This window comes from Hordeum vulgare, chromosome 3H, assembly GCF_904849725.1.
Source record: "Hordeum vulgare subsp. vulgare chromosome 3H, MorexV3_pseudomolecules_assembly, whole genome shotgun sequence".
NCBI lineage: Eukaryota > Viridiplantae > Streptophyta > Magnoliopsida > Poales > Poaceae > Hordeum > Hordeum vulgare.
Window position 1 is genome coordinate 297,986,668 of NC_058520.1, and position 14,436 is coordinate 298,001,103.

At 45.9% G+C, this 14,436-nt stretch overlaps 1 protein-coding gene across 1 annotated transcript; it reads right to left on the reverse strand.

Moving 5' to 3' along the window:
• Positions 1–5,993: 5,993 nt before the first annotated feature.
• Positions 5,994–8,028, reverse strand: LOC123439891 (uncharacterized protein DKFZp434B061-like). The gene is made up of 2 exons (XM_045116514.1): positions 6,917–8,028; positions 5,994–6,354 (listed from the first exon to the last, which is right to left on the reverse strand). Exons 1-2 carry the CDS (start codon positions 7,616–7,618, stop codon positions 6,250–6,252), a joined length of 807 nt encoding a protein of 268 aa, XP_044972449.1. The 5' UTR covers positions 7,619–8,028; the 3' UTR covers positions 5,994–6,249.
• Positions 8,029–14,436: the final 6,408 nt, after the last annotated feature.

Below are 14,436 nucleotides of genomic sequence, written 5' to 3' on the forward strand. Positions count from 1 at the left end.
ATTAGAAACGCTACACAGCTCTCACTCACTTTCTTGTAAATACAAGATTCTCTCACAACTTGTATAAACCCGAATGTTTTGATCACCTCATCAAAGCGCTTATTCCAACTCCGAGATGCTTGCACCAGTCCATAAATGGATTGCTGGAGCTTGCATACTTTGTTAGCATTCTTTGGATCGACAAAACCTTCGGATTGCATCATATACAACTCTTCCTTAAGAAAACCATTAAGGAACGCCGTTTTGACATCCATCTGCCAGATTTCATAATCGAAAAATGCAGCTATTGCTAACATGATTCGGACGGACTTAAGCATCGCTGAGAACGTCTCATCGTAGTCAACTCCTTGAACTTGTGAAAAACACTTTGCCACAAGTCAAGCTTTATAAACGGTCACATTACCGTCCGGGTCTGTCTTCTTCTTAAAGATCCATTTGTTCTGAATAGCCTTGCGACCTTCAGGTAATAATTCCAAAGTCCACACTTTGTTTTCATACATAGATCATATCTCGAACTTCATGGCCTCCAGCCATTTGTTGGAATCCGGGACCACCATTGCTTCTTCATAATTCGCAGGTTCATTGTTGTCTAACAACATGATTGATAAGACAGGATTACCGTACCACTCAGGAGCAGTACGTGATCTTGTCGACCTGCGAGGTCCGATAGTAACTTGATCTGAAGCTTCATGATCATCATCATTAGCTTCCTCCTCAATCGGCATCGCTTCGATAGAGGTTTCCCCCTGTCCTGCGCCACCATCTAGAGGGAGTAGAGGTTCTACAACCTCATCAAGTTCTGTCTTCCTCCCACTCAATTCTTTCGAGAGAAACTCCTTTTCAAGAAAATCTATGTTCTTAGCAACAAACACTTTGCCCTTGGATCTGAGATAGAAGGTGTACCCAACTGTCTCCTTTGGGTAACCTATGAAGACGTACTTTTCCGCTTTGGGTTCCAGCTTTTCAGGCTGAAGCTTTTTGACATAAGCATCACATCCCCAAACTTTAAGAAACGACAACTTTGGCCTCTTGAGATACCATAGCTCATATGGTGTCGTCTCAATGGATTTTGACGGTGCCCTATTTAAAGTGAATGCAGTTGTCTCTAATGCATAACCCCAAAACGATAACAGCAAATCAGTAAGAGACATCATAGATCGCACCATATCTAACAAAGTACGATTCCGACGTTCGGACACACCATTACGCTGTGGTGTTCCAGGCGGTGTCAACTATGAAACAATTCCACATTGTCTTAAGTGAGCACCAAACTCGAAACTCAGATATTCGCCCCTCGATTAGAACGGAGGAACTTGATCTTCTTGTTACGATGATTTTCAACTTCACTCTGAAATTGCTTGAACTTGTCAAACGTCTCATACTTGTGCTTCATTAGGTAGATATATCCATACCTACTCAAATCGTCATTGAAGGTGAGACAATAACGATATCCGCCGCGCGCCTCCACACTCATTGGACCGCACACATCAGTATGTATGATCTCCAACAAGTCACTTGCATGCTCCATTGTTCCGAAGAACGGAGTCTTAGTCATCTTGCCCATGAGGCATGGTTCGCACGTGTCAAGTGATTCAAAATCAAGTGACTCCAAAAGCCCATCGGTATGGAGTTTCTTCATGCGCTTTACTCCAATATGACCTAAGCGGCAGTGCCACAAAAACGTGGCGCTATCATTGTTAACTCTAAATCTTTTGGTCTCATTGTTATGTATATGTGTGTCATCACAATCAAGGTTCGATATGAACAAACCTCTCACATTGGGTACATGACCATAAAAGATATTACTCATAAACATAGAACAACCATTATTCTCTGACTTAAATGAGTAACTGTCTCGCAATAAACAAGATCCAGATATAATGTTCATGCTTAACACAGGCACTAAATAACATTTATTTAAGTTCATGACCAATCCTGATGGTAACTGAAGTGAGACTGTGCCGATGGCGATTACATCAACCTTGGAACCATTTTCCATGCGCATCGTCACTTCATCCTTAGCCAGCCTTCGTTTATTCCGCAGTTCCTGCTTCGAGTTGCAAATATGAGCAACAGAATCGGTATCAAATACCCAGGAACTACTACGACAGTTTGTTAAGTACACATCAATAACATGTATATCACATATACCTGATTTATTTTTGGCCGCCTTCTTATCAGCCAAATACTTGGGGCAGTTGTGCTTCGAGTGACCCATCCCCTTGCAATAATAGCACTCTGTTTCCAGCTTAGGTCCAGCCTTGGGTTTCTTCGTCGCATTGGCAACAGTTTTGCCTCTCTTCTTGGAGTTACCCTTCTTGCATTTGCCGTTTCTCTTGAAACCAGTGGTCTTATTGACCATCAACACTTGATGCTCTTTCCGGAGTTCTGACTCTGCGACTTTTAGCATCGCGAATAACTCGTCGGGTGACTTGTTCATCCCTTGCATGTTATAGTTCAACACAAAGTTCTTATAGCTAGGTGGCAGTGATTGAAGAATTCTGTCAGTGATAGCTTCTTGCGGGAGTTCAATCCCCAACTCAGCTAGACGGTTTGAGTACCCAGACATTTTGAGCACATGTTCACTAACAAACGAATTCCCCTCCATCTTGCAAGCATAGAATTTATCGGAGGTCCCATACCTCTTGATCCGGGCGTTCTTCTGAAAGATAAACTTCAACTCCTAGAACATTTCATATGCTCCATGACGCTCAAAACATCATTGAAGTCCCGGTTCTAAGCCATACAAGATTGCACATTGAACTACTGAGTAGTCCTCCTTACGCGATTGCCAAGCGTTCAAAACATCTTGGTTAGACGTAGCGGGTGGTTCATCTCCTAGCTCAGCATCAAGGACATAATTCTTTTTCCCAGCTTGTAGGATGAGCCTAAGATTACGTGCCCAGTCTACAAAGTTGCTTCCATCATCTTTCAACTTAGCTTTCTCTAGGAACGTATTGAAATTCAGTGTTGCTACTGCGTGAGCCATTGATCTACAACATAAAATATTGCAAAGTGGACTTAGACTATGTTTAAGATAATTAGAGTTTAACTAATAAAATTACTAACAAACTCCCACTCAAATAGACATCCCTCTAGTTACTTGAGTGTGGCATGATCCAAATTCACTAACTCAAGTCCGATCATGACATGAGTTGAGTACAGTTTCAGTGGTAAACATCTCTATGCTAATCATATCAACTATACGATTCATGCTCGACCTTTCGGTCTCTTGTGTTCCGAGGCCATGTCTACACATGCTAGGCTCGTCAAGTTTAACCCGAGGGTTCCACGTGTGCAACTGTTTTGCACCCGTTGTATGTGAACGTTGTGTCTATCACACCCGATCATCACGTGGTGTCTCGAAACGACGAACTATCACAACAGTGCATAGTCGGGGAGAACACAATTTTATCTTGAAATTTTAGTGAGGGATCACCTTATAATGCTACCGTCGTTCTAAGCAAGATAAGGTGCATAAAAGGATTAACATCACATGCAATTCATAAGTGACATGATATGGCCATGATCTTGTGCTTCTTGATCTCCATCACCAAAGCACCGGCATGATCTTCTTGTCACCGCGCCACACCATGATCTCCATCATCGTGACTCCATCGAGGTTGTCGTGCTATCTATGTTATTACTACTAAAGCTACAACCTAGCAATATAGTAAACGCATCTGCAAACACAAACGTTAGTTTAAAGACAACCCTATGGCTCTTGTCGGTTGCCGTAGCATCGACGTGCAAGTCGATATTAACTATTACAACATGATCATCTCATACATCCAATATATCACACCATGTCTTTGGCCATATCACATCACAAGCATACCCTGCAAAACAAGTTATACGTCCTCTAATTTGTTGTTGCATGTTTTACGTGGCTGTTGTGGGTATCTAGTATGATCGCATCTTACTTACGCAAAAACCACAACGGAGATGTGCAAATTGCTATTTAACCTCTCTCCAAGGACCACCTCGGTCAAATGCAATTCAACTAAAGTTGAAGAAACCGACACCCGCCAGTCATCTTTATGCAACGAGTTGCATGTTGGTCGATGAAACCAGTCTCTCGTAAGCGTACGCGTAATGTCGGTCTGGGCCGCTTCAATCCAACAATACCGCCGAATCGAGAAAAGACTAAGGAGGGCAGCAAATCGAACATCAACGCCCATAAGAACTTTTGGTTTTCTACTCGAGATAATATCTACGCATGAACCTAGCTCATGATGCCACTGCTGGGGAACGTTGCATGGGAAACAAAAAAATTCCTACGCACACGAAGACCTATCATGGTGATGTTCATCTACGAGAGGGAGATCGGATCCACATACCCTTGTAGATCGCTAAGCGGGAAGCATTAAGAAACGCGGTTGATGTAGTGGTACAGCTTCGTGATTCAAATCATCGTCGTCCCACGATCCATTCCGATCTAGCGTCGAACGGACGGCACCTCCGCGTTCAGCACACGTACAACTCGATGACGATCTCTGCCTTCTTGATCCAGCAAGAGAGACGGGGAAGTAGATGAGTTCTTCGGCAGCATGACGGCGTGCCGGTGATGGTGATGATCTACTCCTGCAGGCCCCCGCCTGAGCTCCGCAGAAATCCGATCTAGAGGAAGAACTACGTGGTATAGGTTTGAGTTGCACGTGGCAAAGTGATGTGTCAAAAGCCCTAAAACCACCAATATATATAGGAGGAGGGGCGGGGCTAGCCTTGGGGCTCAAGGGAGCCCCAAGGGCGCCAATCGAGAGGAGGAGGTGGACTCCCACCCCAATTCGGTTTGGGGGAAGGAGTCCACTACTTCCTTCCCACCTCCCTCTTTCCTTTTTTTCTTTCCTTCGGTATTTTCTCCTTGTGGTGCCATAGCCCACTTGGGATGGCCTCACCAGCCCACTAAGGGCTAGTGCGCCACCCTAGGGCTACTAGGCTCAGTCCCGGGTGGGTGGGACCCTCCCGGTGAATACCCGAAATCCATTCGTCACTCCCGGTATACTGTCGGTAATGCCTGAAATCTTTCGGGTGACCAAATGAAACCATCCTATATATCAATCTTTGTTTTCGGACCATTCCGGTAACCCTCATGACGTCCGTGGTGTCATCCGGGGCTCCGAAGAACCTTCGATCACCAACACATATAACTCAACTATACTAAGACGTCACCGAACCTTAAGTGTGCACACCCTGCGGGTTCGAGAACTATGTAGACATGAATCGAGACACTCCTCTCTCAATATCCAATAGCGGGACCTGGATATCCATATTGGATCCTACATATTCTATGAAGATCTTATCGGTTGAACCTCTGTGCCAAGGATTCATATAATCTCGTATAACATTCCCTTTGTCCTTCGGTATGTTACTTGCCCAAGATTTGATCGTCGGTATCTCTATACCTATTTCAATCTCGTTACCGGCAAGTCTCTTTACTCGTTCCGTAATACAAGATCCCGTGACTAACACTTGAGTCACATTGCTTGCAAGGCTTATATGTGATGTTGTATTACTGAGTGGGCCCCGAGATACCTCTCCGTCACACGGAGTGACAAATCTCAGTCTTGATCCATACAAACTCAACGGACACCTTCGGAGATACCTGTAGAGCATCTTTATAGTCATGCAGTAACGTTGTGATGTTTGATACACACAAGGTATTCCTCCAGTGTCAGTGAGTTACATGATCTCATGGTCATAGGAATGAATACTTGACACGCAGAAAACAATAGCAACAAAATGACACGATCGCATGCTACGTTTATAATTTGGGTCTTGTCCATCATATCATTCTTCTAATGATGTGATCCAGTTATCAAGTGCCGACACTTGTATATGGCCAGAAAACCTTAACCATCCTTAATCAACTGGCTAGCCAACTAGAGGCTCACTAGGGACATTGTTTTGTCTATATATCCACACGTGTATATATGCTTTCATTCAATACAATTATAGCATGGAAATAAACGATTGTCTTGAAACATGAAATATAATAATAACTATTTTATCATTGCCTCTAGGGCATATTTCCAACACGTCTTGCATCCATCTATTGGGTCGCTCGTACAGGCAAGCACTTCACCGGCGGGTTGATGTAAACTGAACTGTGTGGGTGGCGTCTTACGTGCGTCCATTGGGCGGTTCGCATAGGCAGGCACTGCACCGGTATCTTGAGTTGAATGCAAGAGTCGTCTGGCAATTTGATACGGATGTCAGAATCGGTCGCGGCATTTTAAGCCGTCTTGGTCACGCGGATGTGAGAGTTGGCCGCGTCATTATAACTCGTCTTGATCGTGCGGACGTGAGAGTTAACCGCGTCATTGTAAGCCGGCGGGCCTCTCGATCTGCCAGCTGTAGGCGGGCCGCGCTGTTAGATCTTCATGCAACATTTTTTCCTCGATGCAACAAATTTCGACGCTATGCAGCAATTTTCGTCAACGGTTGCAACAACAAAAAAATTGTAGCAAAAAAAAATATCTACATGATCGTAGCAAAAAAACGAAGAAGATGATGTGTGGTAGCAAAAGTCAAACGTCGGTTGTAGCAAATATCTACGTGACGTGTATGCAACTTTTGTAGTGAATGATTACAGGAAAAAATGATGTCGGTTGTAGCAAAAAATAACACGGTTGTAGCAAAAGTCAAAACGTCGGTTGTAGCAAGTTGCAACCTACGTATATGCAACTTTTTAACTGGACAAATGTAGTAAATAAAAATGCTTGTAGCAAATATGAACACTGATGGCAACAAATTTAGACGAGAAAAAAAGCTGCATGGAAAACGTTTGTTTCAAAATAACACATGGTTGCAGCAAATTTGATGAAAAAATGTTGCATGCACCTGCCAGCGAGGCGCGCGGCCCGCGCGTGACCGGCCGAACGATTCGGGCGGCGCGTCGGATGAAAGCGTTTACCTTTATTATTTGGTCCAAGAATATCCGGGTCGTGTGGGTGGCGTCTTGTGTGCATCCGATTAGGCATGGTGGACACCGGTTTGTGCACATATCCGTAATGCAATATGGACGGATGTCAATGCAAGATGACGCTGGCCCGAGCTTCAGTATACTTCGGTGGACATGCCTTATGTTTGATGATTCTGCAATCGGCAAACAGAGCCATGGCGGAGTCGGATGAGCGAGGCGAGGCCACGGTGGTGGGCCGTACCAAGGGCAAGTGAGGTCTTGATGGCTCGGAAGCGAGATGGGGAAGGCCGAGGTGGCGGCGGTGGCTCGTGGAGGTTGGCCGGCTTGAGGCTGACGCGGTGGCGCGGCGGCGGCGCGGCGGCGGGGAGTGCAGCAGTCGGGCCGGCTTGAGGCTGATGCGGTGGCGCTGTGGTTGCGGAAAGCCAGCGATGTGCGCAGCAGCGGCCGGCTTGGATGTGCTACAGCGGAAGCAGGTGCGGCTGCACGGTGGCCGGCTGGAGCGGCGGAGGCGAGCTGGCGACGGCAGGCGATGGGCAGAGCGGCGACAACTGGGGTGAATGCAACTACGCTGACGGGACGGGGCGACGCAGCAGCGGGAGTCTGGCGCGTGGTGGTGGCTAGGCGAGTCGCGGACGGCGGCCGAGCCCGCAGGGAGAAGCGTGGACAAGGCCGGCCGGGGGCGGCGCTGCTCATGGAGTGGCCGAAGCCAACGTGGCACGGCGCGATGCGCGGAAGCGGAGTCGGAGTTGGCACGGAGGTGTGCAAACATGTGGGCGAGGGGAACTCCCCATTGCTGATGTCTTTTCCGGTCTTCTCTGGCCGTGGTATTGGCTGGATTTTTTATCTTCTCCATGGTGTTGGTCCAATTAGGACTAGCCTCATCTAGTAACGGTACAAGCACTAGGTACTGTAGCTACGTAATCTCATGGGAGCAGTCACATCAACGACTTTGGTTGATTTCTTCGGTCATGTTTGTTTTAGAAGTCCGAGGACTTTTTTTTAGTCCTAACTAAAAAGTCCTAGTCCCTATCCGTTTGTTTATATGGACTAAACAGGGATTAAAGGTCATTAAATGACATGTAAAAAGACCCTGTTACCCCTAGTAATACTAGTAGTTATTAAATGACATGCTAAAACTACGGGTAGTGTTAAAAAAAGTGTCAAAAAGTCCCAAAAAGACCCTTCCATAGGGACTTCTCCTTTAGTCCCAAATACCCCCTTTTAGTCCCTAAAAGTCCCTCCTGTTTGTTTCACATGGGACTAAAAAGGGACTTTTTTAGTCCATATATCAAAAAGTCCCTGGAAACAAACACCCCCTTCGAGTGTTTGAGCTACCCACAGCCGCTTCATATGATACACAAGGGAAATCTCGGGAGGAGTACTAACTCCAGGTGCATGGTGTTTGAGTCCGGTCTAAAGGAGATCTCGGAAGGAGTACTAAGGTTGGTTGTAATGGATAGTATTATATACTAGTATCATGCATATGATACTAGTGTATGATACCACATCTGTAATGCATAGTATCATATGGTAGTTCATTTATTGTCATGCAAGACACATAGTAGCACATCATTTAATATGATACAATATCATAATATGATACTCAACCCTTTCTTTCTTCATTTAATTTTATGTCACCTTATCGAAATTGCTTAGTTGGCATGCATGATACTAGCTATGATACTTCCATTACAAGCAGCCTAACTGCAGGTGCATGGCGTTTTGTCATGGATCTGTCTGTGACTCTGCAAGTTTGAAATTTCAACGTTCACGTGATGGTGTTTTTGGCACACCACCTTATGGACGAAACCGAGTGGAAATCAGCGTTGACTATCCTTCCGGGTCTTGATGTGTTTTCCGACACCTACAGGCCTCGGTTGTACGTCGTCTTTTACATGTGCAGGGACTACCGTGTGGGTCTTACACGCTTGTGTCCAATGGTGGGACCTGCCAACATGGGTGGCTTGAAACGTCGAGCGTCAATTGTTTGTTGCAGGTCGGCGAGCTAGCTGGATGTAAACCCTGCACTCCGACAACGCATGCGTAAGGGTGGTGTAGGACATCATCCATAAATTCTTTCAAGTTTGATCCTTATACGAATCCTGAACCGTCTTTGACAAAAAAGTAGATCCACCAACGGGTGAAGACGGCCGAGTAGATTAGATCGGGCAGATTGCTCAATACCATAAGCTGCCGGCGGCGTTTGAACTCCTCTTCTCGTTTTGATCTTGGACTAGATCAAATTATTGATTAATGAAAATACTGCCATGGCGGCTCTTCTTTATCTGTTAGATGGTGAACTTCTCGATCCATGGGAAAGCTCCCTTCAAAAACACAATACCACCGTGCGATCTGCCCCACGATGGGCGTCAAATGTCGTGGCTTTGTTCCGGCATATGTTCTCTTGCAAGGACTTAGGTGTGGAGCCACCGCAGCTATGTGGCGGCTTGAGAAGGGTTGGTCGGAATCGAGAGGCGAGTTTACCCAGATTCGGCCCCTCCGATGGAGGTAAAAGCCTACGTCCTGCTTGTGTTTCATTATGAAGATGATGATATCGATTAAAAGGGTGCGGCATCGCTACCTCTAATCTCGAGGGTGTCTAATCTGTCTATATCTAATGACTTGAACATGTCCCTCTTGGGGCACCTTACCCCTCCTTATATAGGTGGAAGGGGTAGGTTTACATGTAGAGTCCTATTAGAAGTAGGACTAGGACTAGTCTCTCTTGAATCCTAATCCGGGTCTTGTTTTCATTGTGAGGGAGTCATTCCTTTCCTTGGGCTTTCTCTATGAGCCGGCCCACCTATGACCCGCCTTCTGGGCCGTTGGGTCCTGTCGTTTGTCTAAGTCGCATGTCGGGTCATGTACGAGTCACCCTCCTGGTCACTAATGAGTCACAAGTCCTAGCCGGGTCATACTTCAAGTCGGGTTACACCGCGGGGTATATCCCCGAGGCCACCAAAGATCTTGACCTGGTGTGATGACCACAATCTCCTGCGCGAATTTCATACAAAATCTCCGTGCCCTTGTCACGGAAACACAACGATAAAACATGCTAGTGATGTTGCACCAATGTAACTCGCTGTTGATGATAGTCATGGATTTAGATCACCAGATAAGGTAATGTCCAATCTTGGGTTGCCCATAAAGCCACCACCAACTGCCCTTCCGGGTCTAGGATAGCTAGATCCCCTTCTGAAGGAATCTTGACGGAAGGATTATGTAACACATCCAGGAACACATTGGGAGGAACAGGCAAACACTGAAAACCTAGCCGGGACAATGCGTCCGCCACCTCATTAAGCCACCGGTCAATGTGATCCACTTGATACCTTTGAAGTGACCAGCAATACTAGTGACTGCTTGTCGATAAGCCTCCATGAGTGGGTCCTTAGAATCATACGTCCCCGAAACCTGCTGCGCAATGAGGTCTGAGTCGCCCAAACATCTGACTCAGATTAAGTTTGTTTCCTCAGCCATGCGGGGTCCTTGTAATAAAGCCTCATACTCAATTGCATTGTTAGTATAGGGAAACATAAGCCGGAGGACATAGCAAAACTTGTCACCTCACGGGGAAGATAAAATAACTCCAGCCCTCGAGCCTTCCAATTGTCTGGATCCATCAAAGTGTATTGTCTAGTATGTATTATCTGGTCTCTCCTCACGTGCTTCTAACTCTGTCTAGTCATTGATGAAATCATCCAATGCTTGAAATTTGATTGCATTCCGGGGCACACATTTCAAATGATGAGGCCCAAGCTTAATTGCCCACTTAGCAATCCGGCATGTAGCTTCTCTGTTCTAGATGATATCTTCCACAAAACTGAACTAACCACCGTGATTTGATGCCCAAGGAAGTATTGTTTCAACTTGCGACTAGCCATGAATACTCCAAACACTACTTTCTGCCAATGAGGGTACCTTTGCGTGGACTCTAACAAAACTTCACTCACGTAATAAACCGGTCGTTGGACTGGGTACTCCTTCCCTGGCTCCTTGCGTTCCATGACAACTGTCGTGCTGACGGCCTGATTGTTAGCCGCCATGTACGGGAGCATAGGCTCTTTGTCAGTTGGAGCCACCAAGACTGGCGGCTCAGCCAGCTGCCTCTTAAGTGCTTCGAAAGCCTCACTAACAGCATCACTCTAGACGAAGTTGTCAGTCTTCTTCATCATCTGTAAAGCGAAATCGCCTTTTCACCCAGGTGGCTTATAAACCGGCTCAGGGTTGTGATACGGCCCTCCAAGAAGTGCACATCATTCATGCAAGCTCGCTTAGACAAGGAAGCAATAGACTTGATCTACTCCAGGTTAGCTTTGATACCCCTTTCTGAGACGAGGAAACCTAGTAGTTTTCCTACACGTACTCCAAAAACACACTTGGCCGGGTTAAGCATCATCTTGTAGACCCGGGGACTGTCAAAGGTTTCCTTAAAACCCTCAAGCAAGGTATCCTTCTTAGTTGATTTTACCACAATTCATCAACATAAGCATGAACATTGACCCAATTTGTCCATGGAAGCAGTTCTACACACAACGCTGGTAAGTCGCCTGAGCACTTTTGAGCCCAAAAGGCATAGACACATAGCATAACGCTACAAAGGGCGTGATAAATGTTGTTTCATCCTCGTCCTCGGCTGGCATCTTTATCTGATGATAACCAGAATATGCATCCAAGAAACACAGCCTCTCGCAACTTGTCGTTGCATCAACAATCTGGTCAATACGTGGGAGGGCAAAGGGATCAGCTGGGCAAGCCTTATTAAGATCCGTATAGTCCACACACATACACCACGTGCCATTTTTCTTGAGCACCAGTATCGGGTTAGCTAACCACTTAGGATGAAAAACCTCCACGATGAACCCGGGGACTAAGAGCCGAGCCACTTCTTCACCCAATGGCTTTGTGTCTCTCCTCGTTAAAACAACGGAGGAATTGCTTGACTTACTTCATCTTAGGATCCACATTAAGTGGGTGCTCAGCGAGTTCTCTCGGTACACCCGGCATGTCAGAAGGTTTCCATGCAAAGATGTATCGATTCTCATGGATTAACTTGATGAGCGCACTTTCCTATTTGGGATCCATGCTTGTCCCAATGGTGAACTGCTGAGAAGAGTCGCCAAGAACAAAATCAACTTGCTTTGTATTTTTAGCCGACTAGAACTTGAGGAGAGGGTCCTGCTCACTTGTTGGCTTCTTGAGTGGGGTCATATTAGTGAGGTTAACATTGTCCTTATGGAACTTCAAGTCCTCCACCGCACAAGCTGTTTCCGCATAAACAACGTCTCCTTCCTCCCATTCCAAGGTAACTTGACGATCTCCGTGCATGGTGATTGTTCCTTTTCACCCTGGCATTTTAAGCTGCAAGTACACGTAACAAGGGCGAGCCATGAATTTGGCGTAAGCCGGTCGTCCCAATAGCGCATGATATGTACATTTAATCTTGACGACTTCAAACCATAATGTCTCCGCCATGTAATTATGCTCATTACCAAAGGCTACGTCCAAACCAATCCTTTCTACAGGATAAGCCGACTTGCGACGCACGACTTCATAAAAACAGTAGAGGACGGCTTAAGATCATTCTTTGTCAGATTCATTCGTCGAAAGGTTTCATCGTACAATATGTTTATGCTACTACCACCATCCATAAGTACCTTAATAAGCTTATAACCGCCCACTTTAGGGGCCATCACCAAGGCCAGGTGACCCGGATCCTCAACCCGACGTGGGTGATCCGCCCAGCTCCAAGTAGTCGTGTGTTCCGACCACCTTAAATATTATGGCACGGCCGGCTCAACCATGTGAACCACCCTTTTGCGGACCTTCTGATCTCGCTTGCAAGTTCCCGTAGTAAATACATGGTACTAGTCACCGCTCAACTTTATAGGATTACTCTAATATCCCGATTGATTGTGTTGGTGTTGGTTGCCTTGATCAGATTGATGACTATGAACACCATGGCTCCACTGGCCCCGAGAGCCCAAGCTCGAACCACCATTGTCAAACCCAGATCCTTGAAGTCCTCCAGAACTTGACTTGCCGGGTGGCCAGTTGCCGTTGCAATGACGCTATTGGAACATATGGTTAAGGTCTTCCTGCATAAAGATACAATCCGTACAAGCATGAGTAGACGACTTATCAGGATAACTACGATTTGGACACGTCACGTTGAGCACCGCCTCATAATTTTTATGCTTCCCACCATTATATGGACACTTGTCGTTACGATGCTGGTTCTTAAACCTTGCATTGGTGTTAGCCTCAAAATCTTACCCACCATCTGTGAACTTGCGTTTTCCATCGTTATGTTGGTTATTACCATTGTGCCCTCGGGCATTCTGCTGGTGACCCTCACCGCCTCCAGTTTTCTTTCCCTTTCCATACTTTTTGTCATCTGAGTTAAGATCTTTCATACCATCAGAGTCGGCATATCTGACAAGCTCATCCACGAGATTACCCATGTCCTGACACTTATGATTAAGCCGCCCTAATTTTTGTTTCAACGGATGGCAGTGGCAGTTTTTCTCCAAAATGAGAACAGCTTGAGCCGCCGCAATGTTATCCGAAGAGTGTATATTGGTAGCAACCTGCTGGGCCAACTCATCATCACGCTACACACAATGCTCCAAATCCACAATCGTAATGGGCTGCTTACAAGTCCCCTGAAAGTTCTTGATGAAGCACTCCTTCAACTCTGCCCAGGAATTTATGTAATTGGGTGGCAGGTCCTTCAGCTAGGTAAGTGTAATGCCCAAGATGCGATCCTATCCTTATTTTGGCATGAGGGCCTGGACAGGGATAGAAGCGCATCTCGTTATTTCGCAAGAATGGGTATCATTACAAGTACATGTAACTGGCTTACACTCGCCACAAGCTACAACAAGTTCACATCAATACATCAACATATTCAATCACCAGGTAGAAGAGTAGGGTCCAACTACGGACGAAAACAAATGACAAAAGAACGACGTCCATCCTTGCTATCCGAGGCCGCCGGCCTGGAACCCATCCTAGATCGATGCACAAGAAGAAGAAGAAACTCCAAATAGAACAATCATCACGCTCACGTCATAATACTGCTTTACCTGTACCTGCAATTGTTGTTGTAGTAATCTGTGAGCCACATGGACTCAGCAATCTCATTTCCAAAGGTATCAAGACAAACAAAGCCTAATGGGTGAGGTATGGTTAAGTGGTGAGGCTGCAGCAAGCGACTAAGCATTCATTTGAGGTGGCTAACTTACGAGTACAAGAATAACAGGGGGTGATCTACGCATAATCGGACGTGAACTAATAATGATCAAATGAATGATCCTGAACACCTACTTACGTCACACATAACCCCGCCATGCCCTCTTCCGGATCAGAACTCCGAGAAGAGACAGTCATGGTTATGCACACAGTGGGCATATTTTAATTAAGTTTACTTCAAGTTATTTACACATAACCACGGGCACGGCTTTCCGAAAGATTTAACCATGGAGGGATGCTCCAACTAGTCCATCACA

Bases quoted from the DNA above. Each gene is read 5' to 3' on its own strand.
- LOC123439891 (XM_045116514.1), bottom strand. From the start codon at position 7,618: ATGAGCAGCGCCGCCCCCGGCCGGCCTTGTCCACGCTTCTCCCTGCGG. The intron at 6,355-6,916 runs GTAAACGCTTTC...GCCCGCCTACAG, and splicing joins TCTTGGACCAAATAATAAAG to CTGGCAGATCGAGAGGCCCG.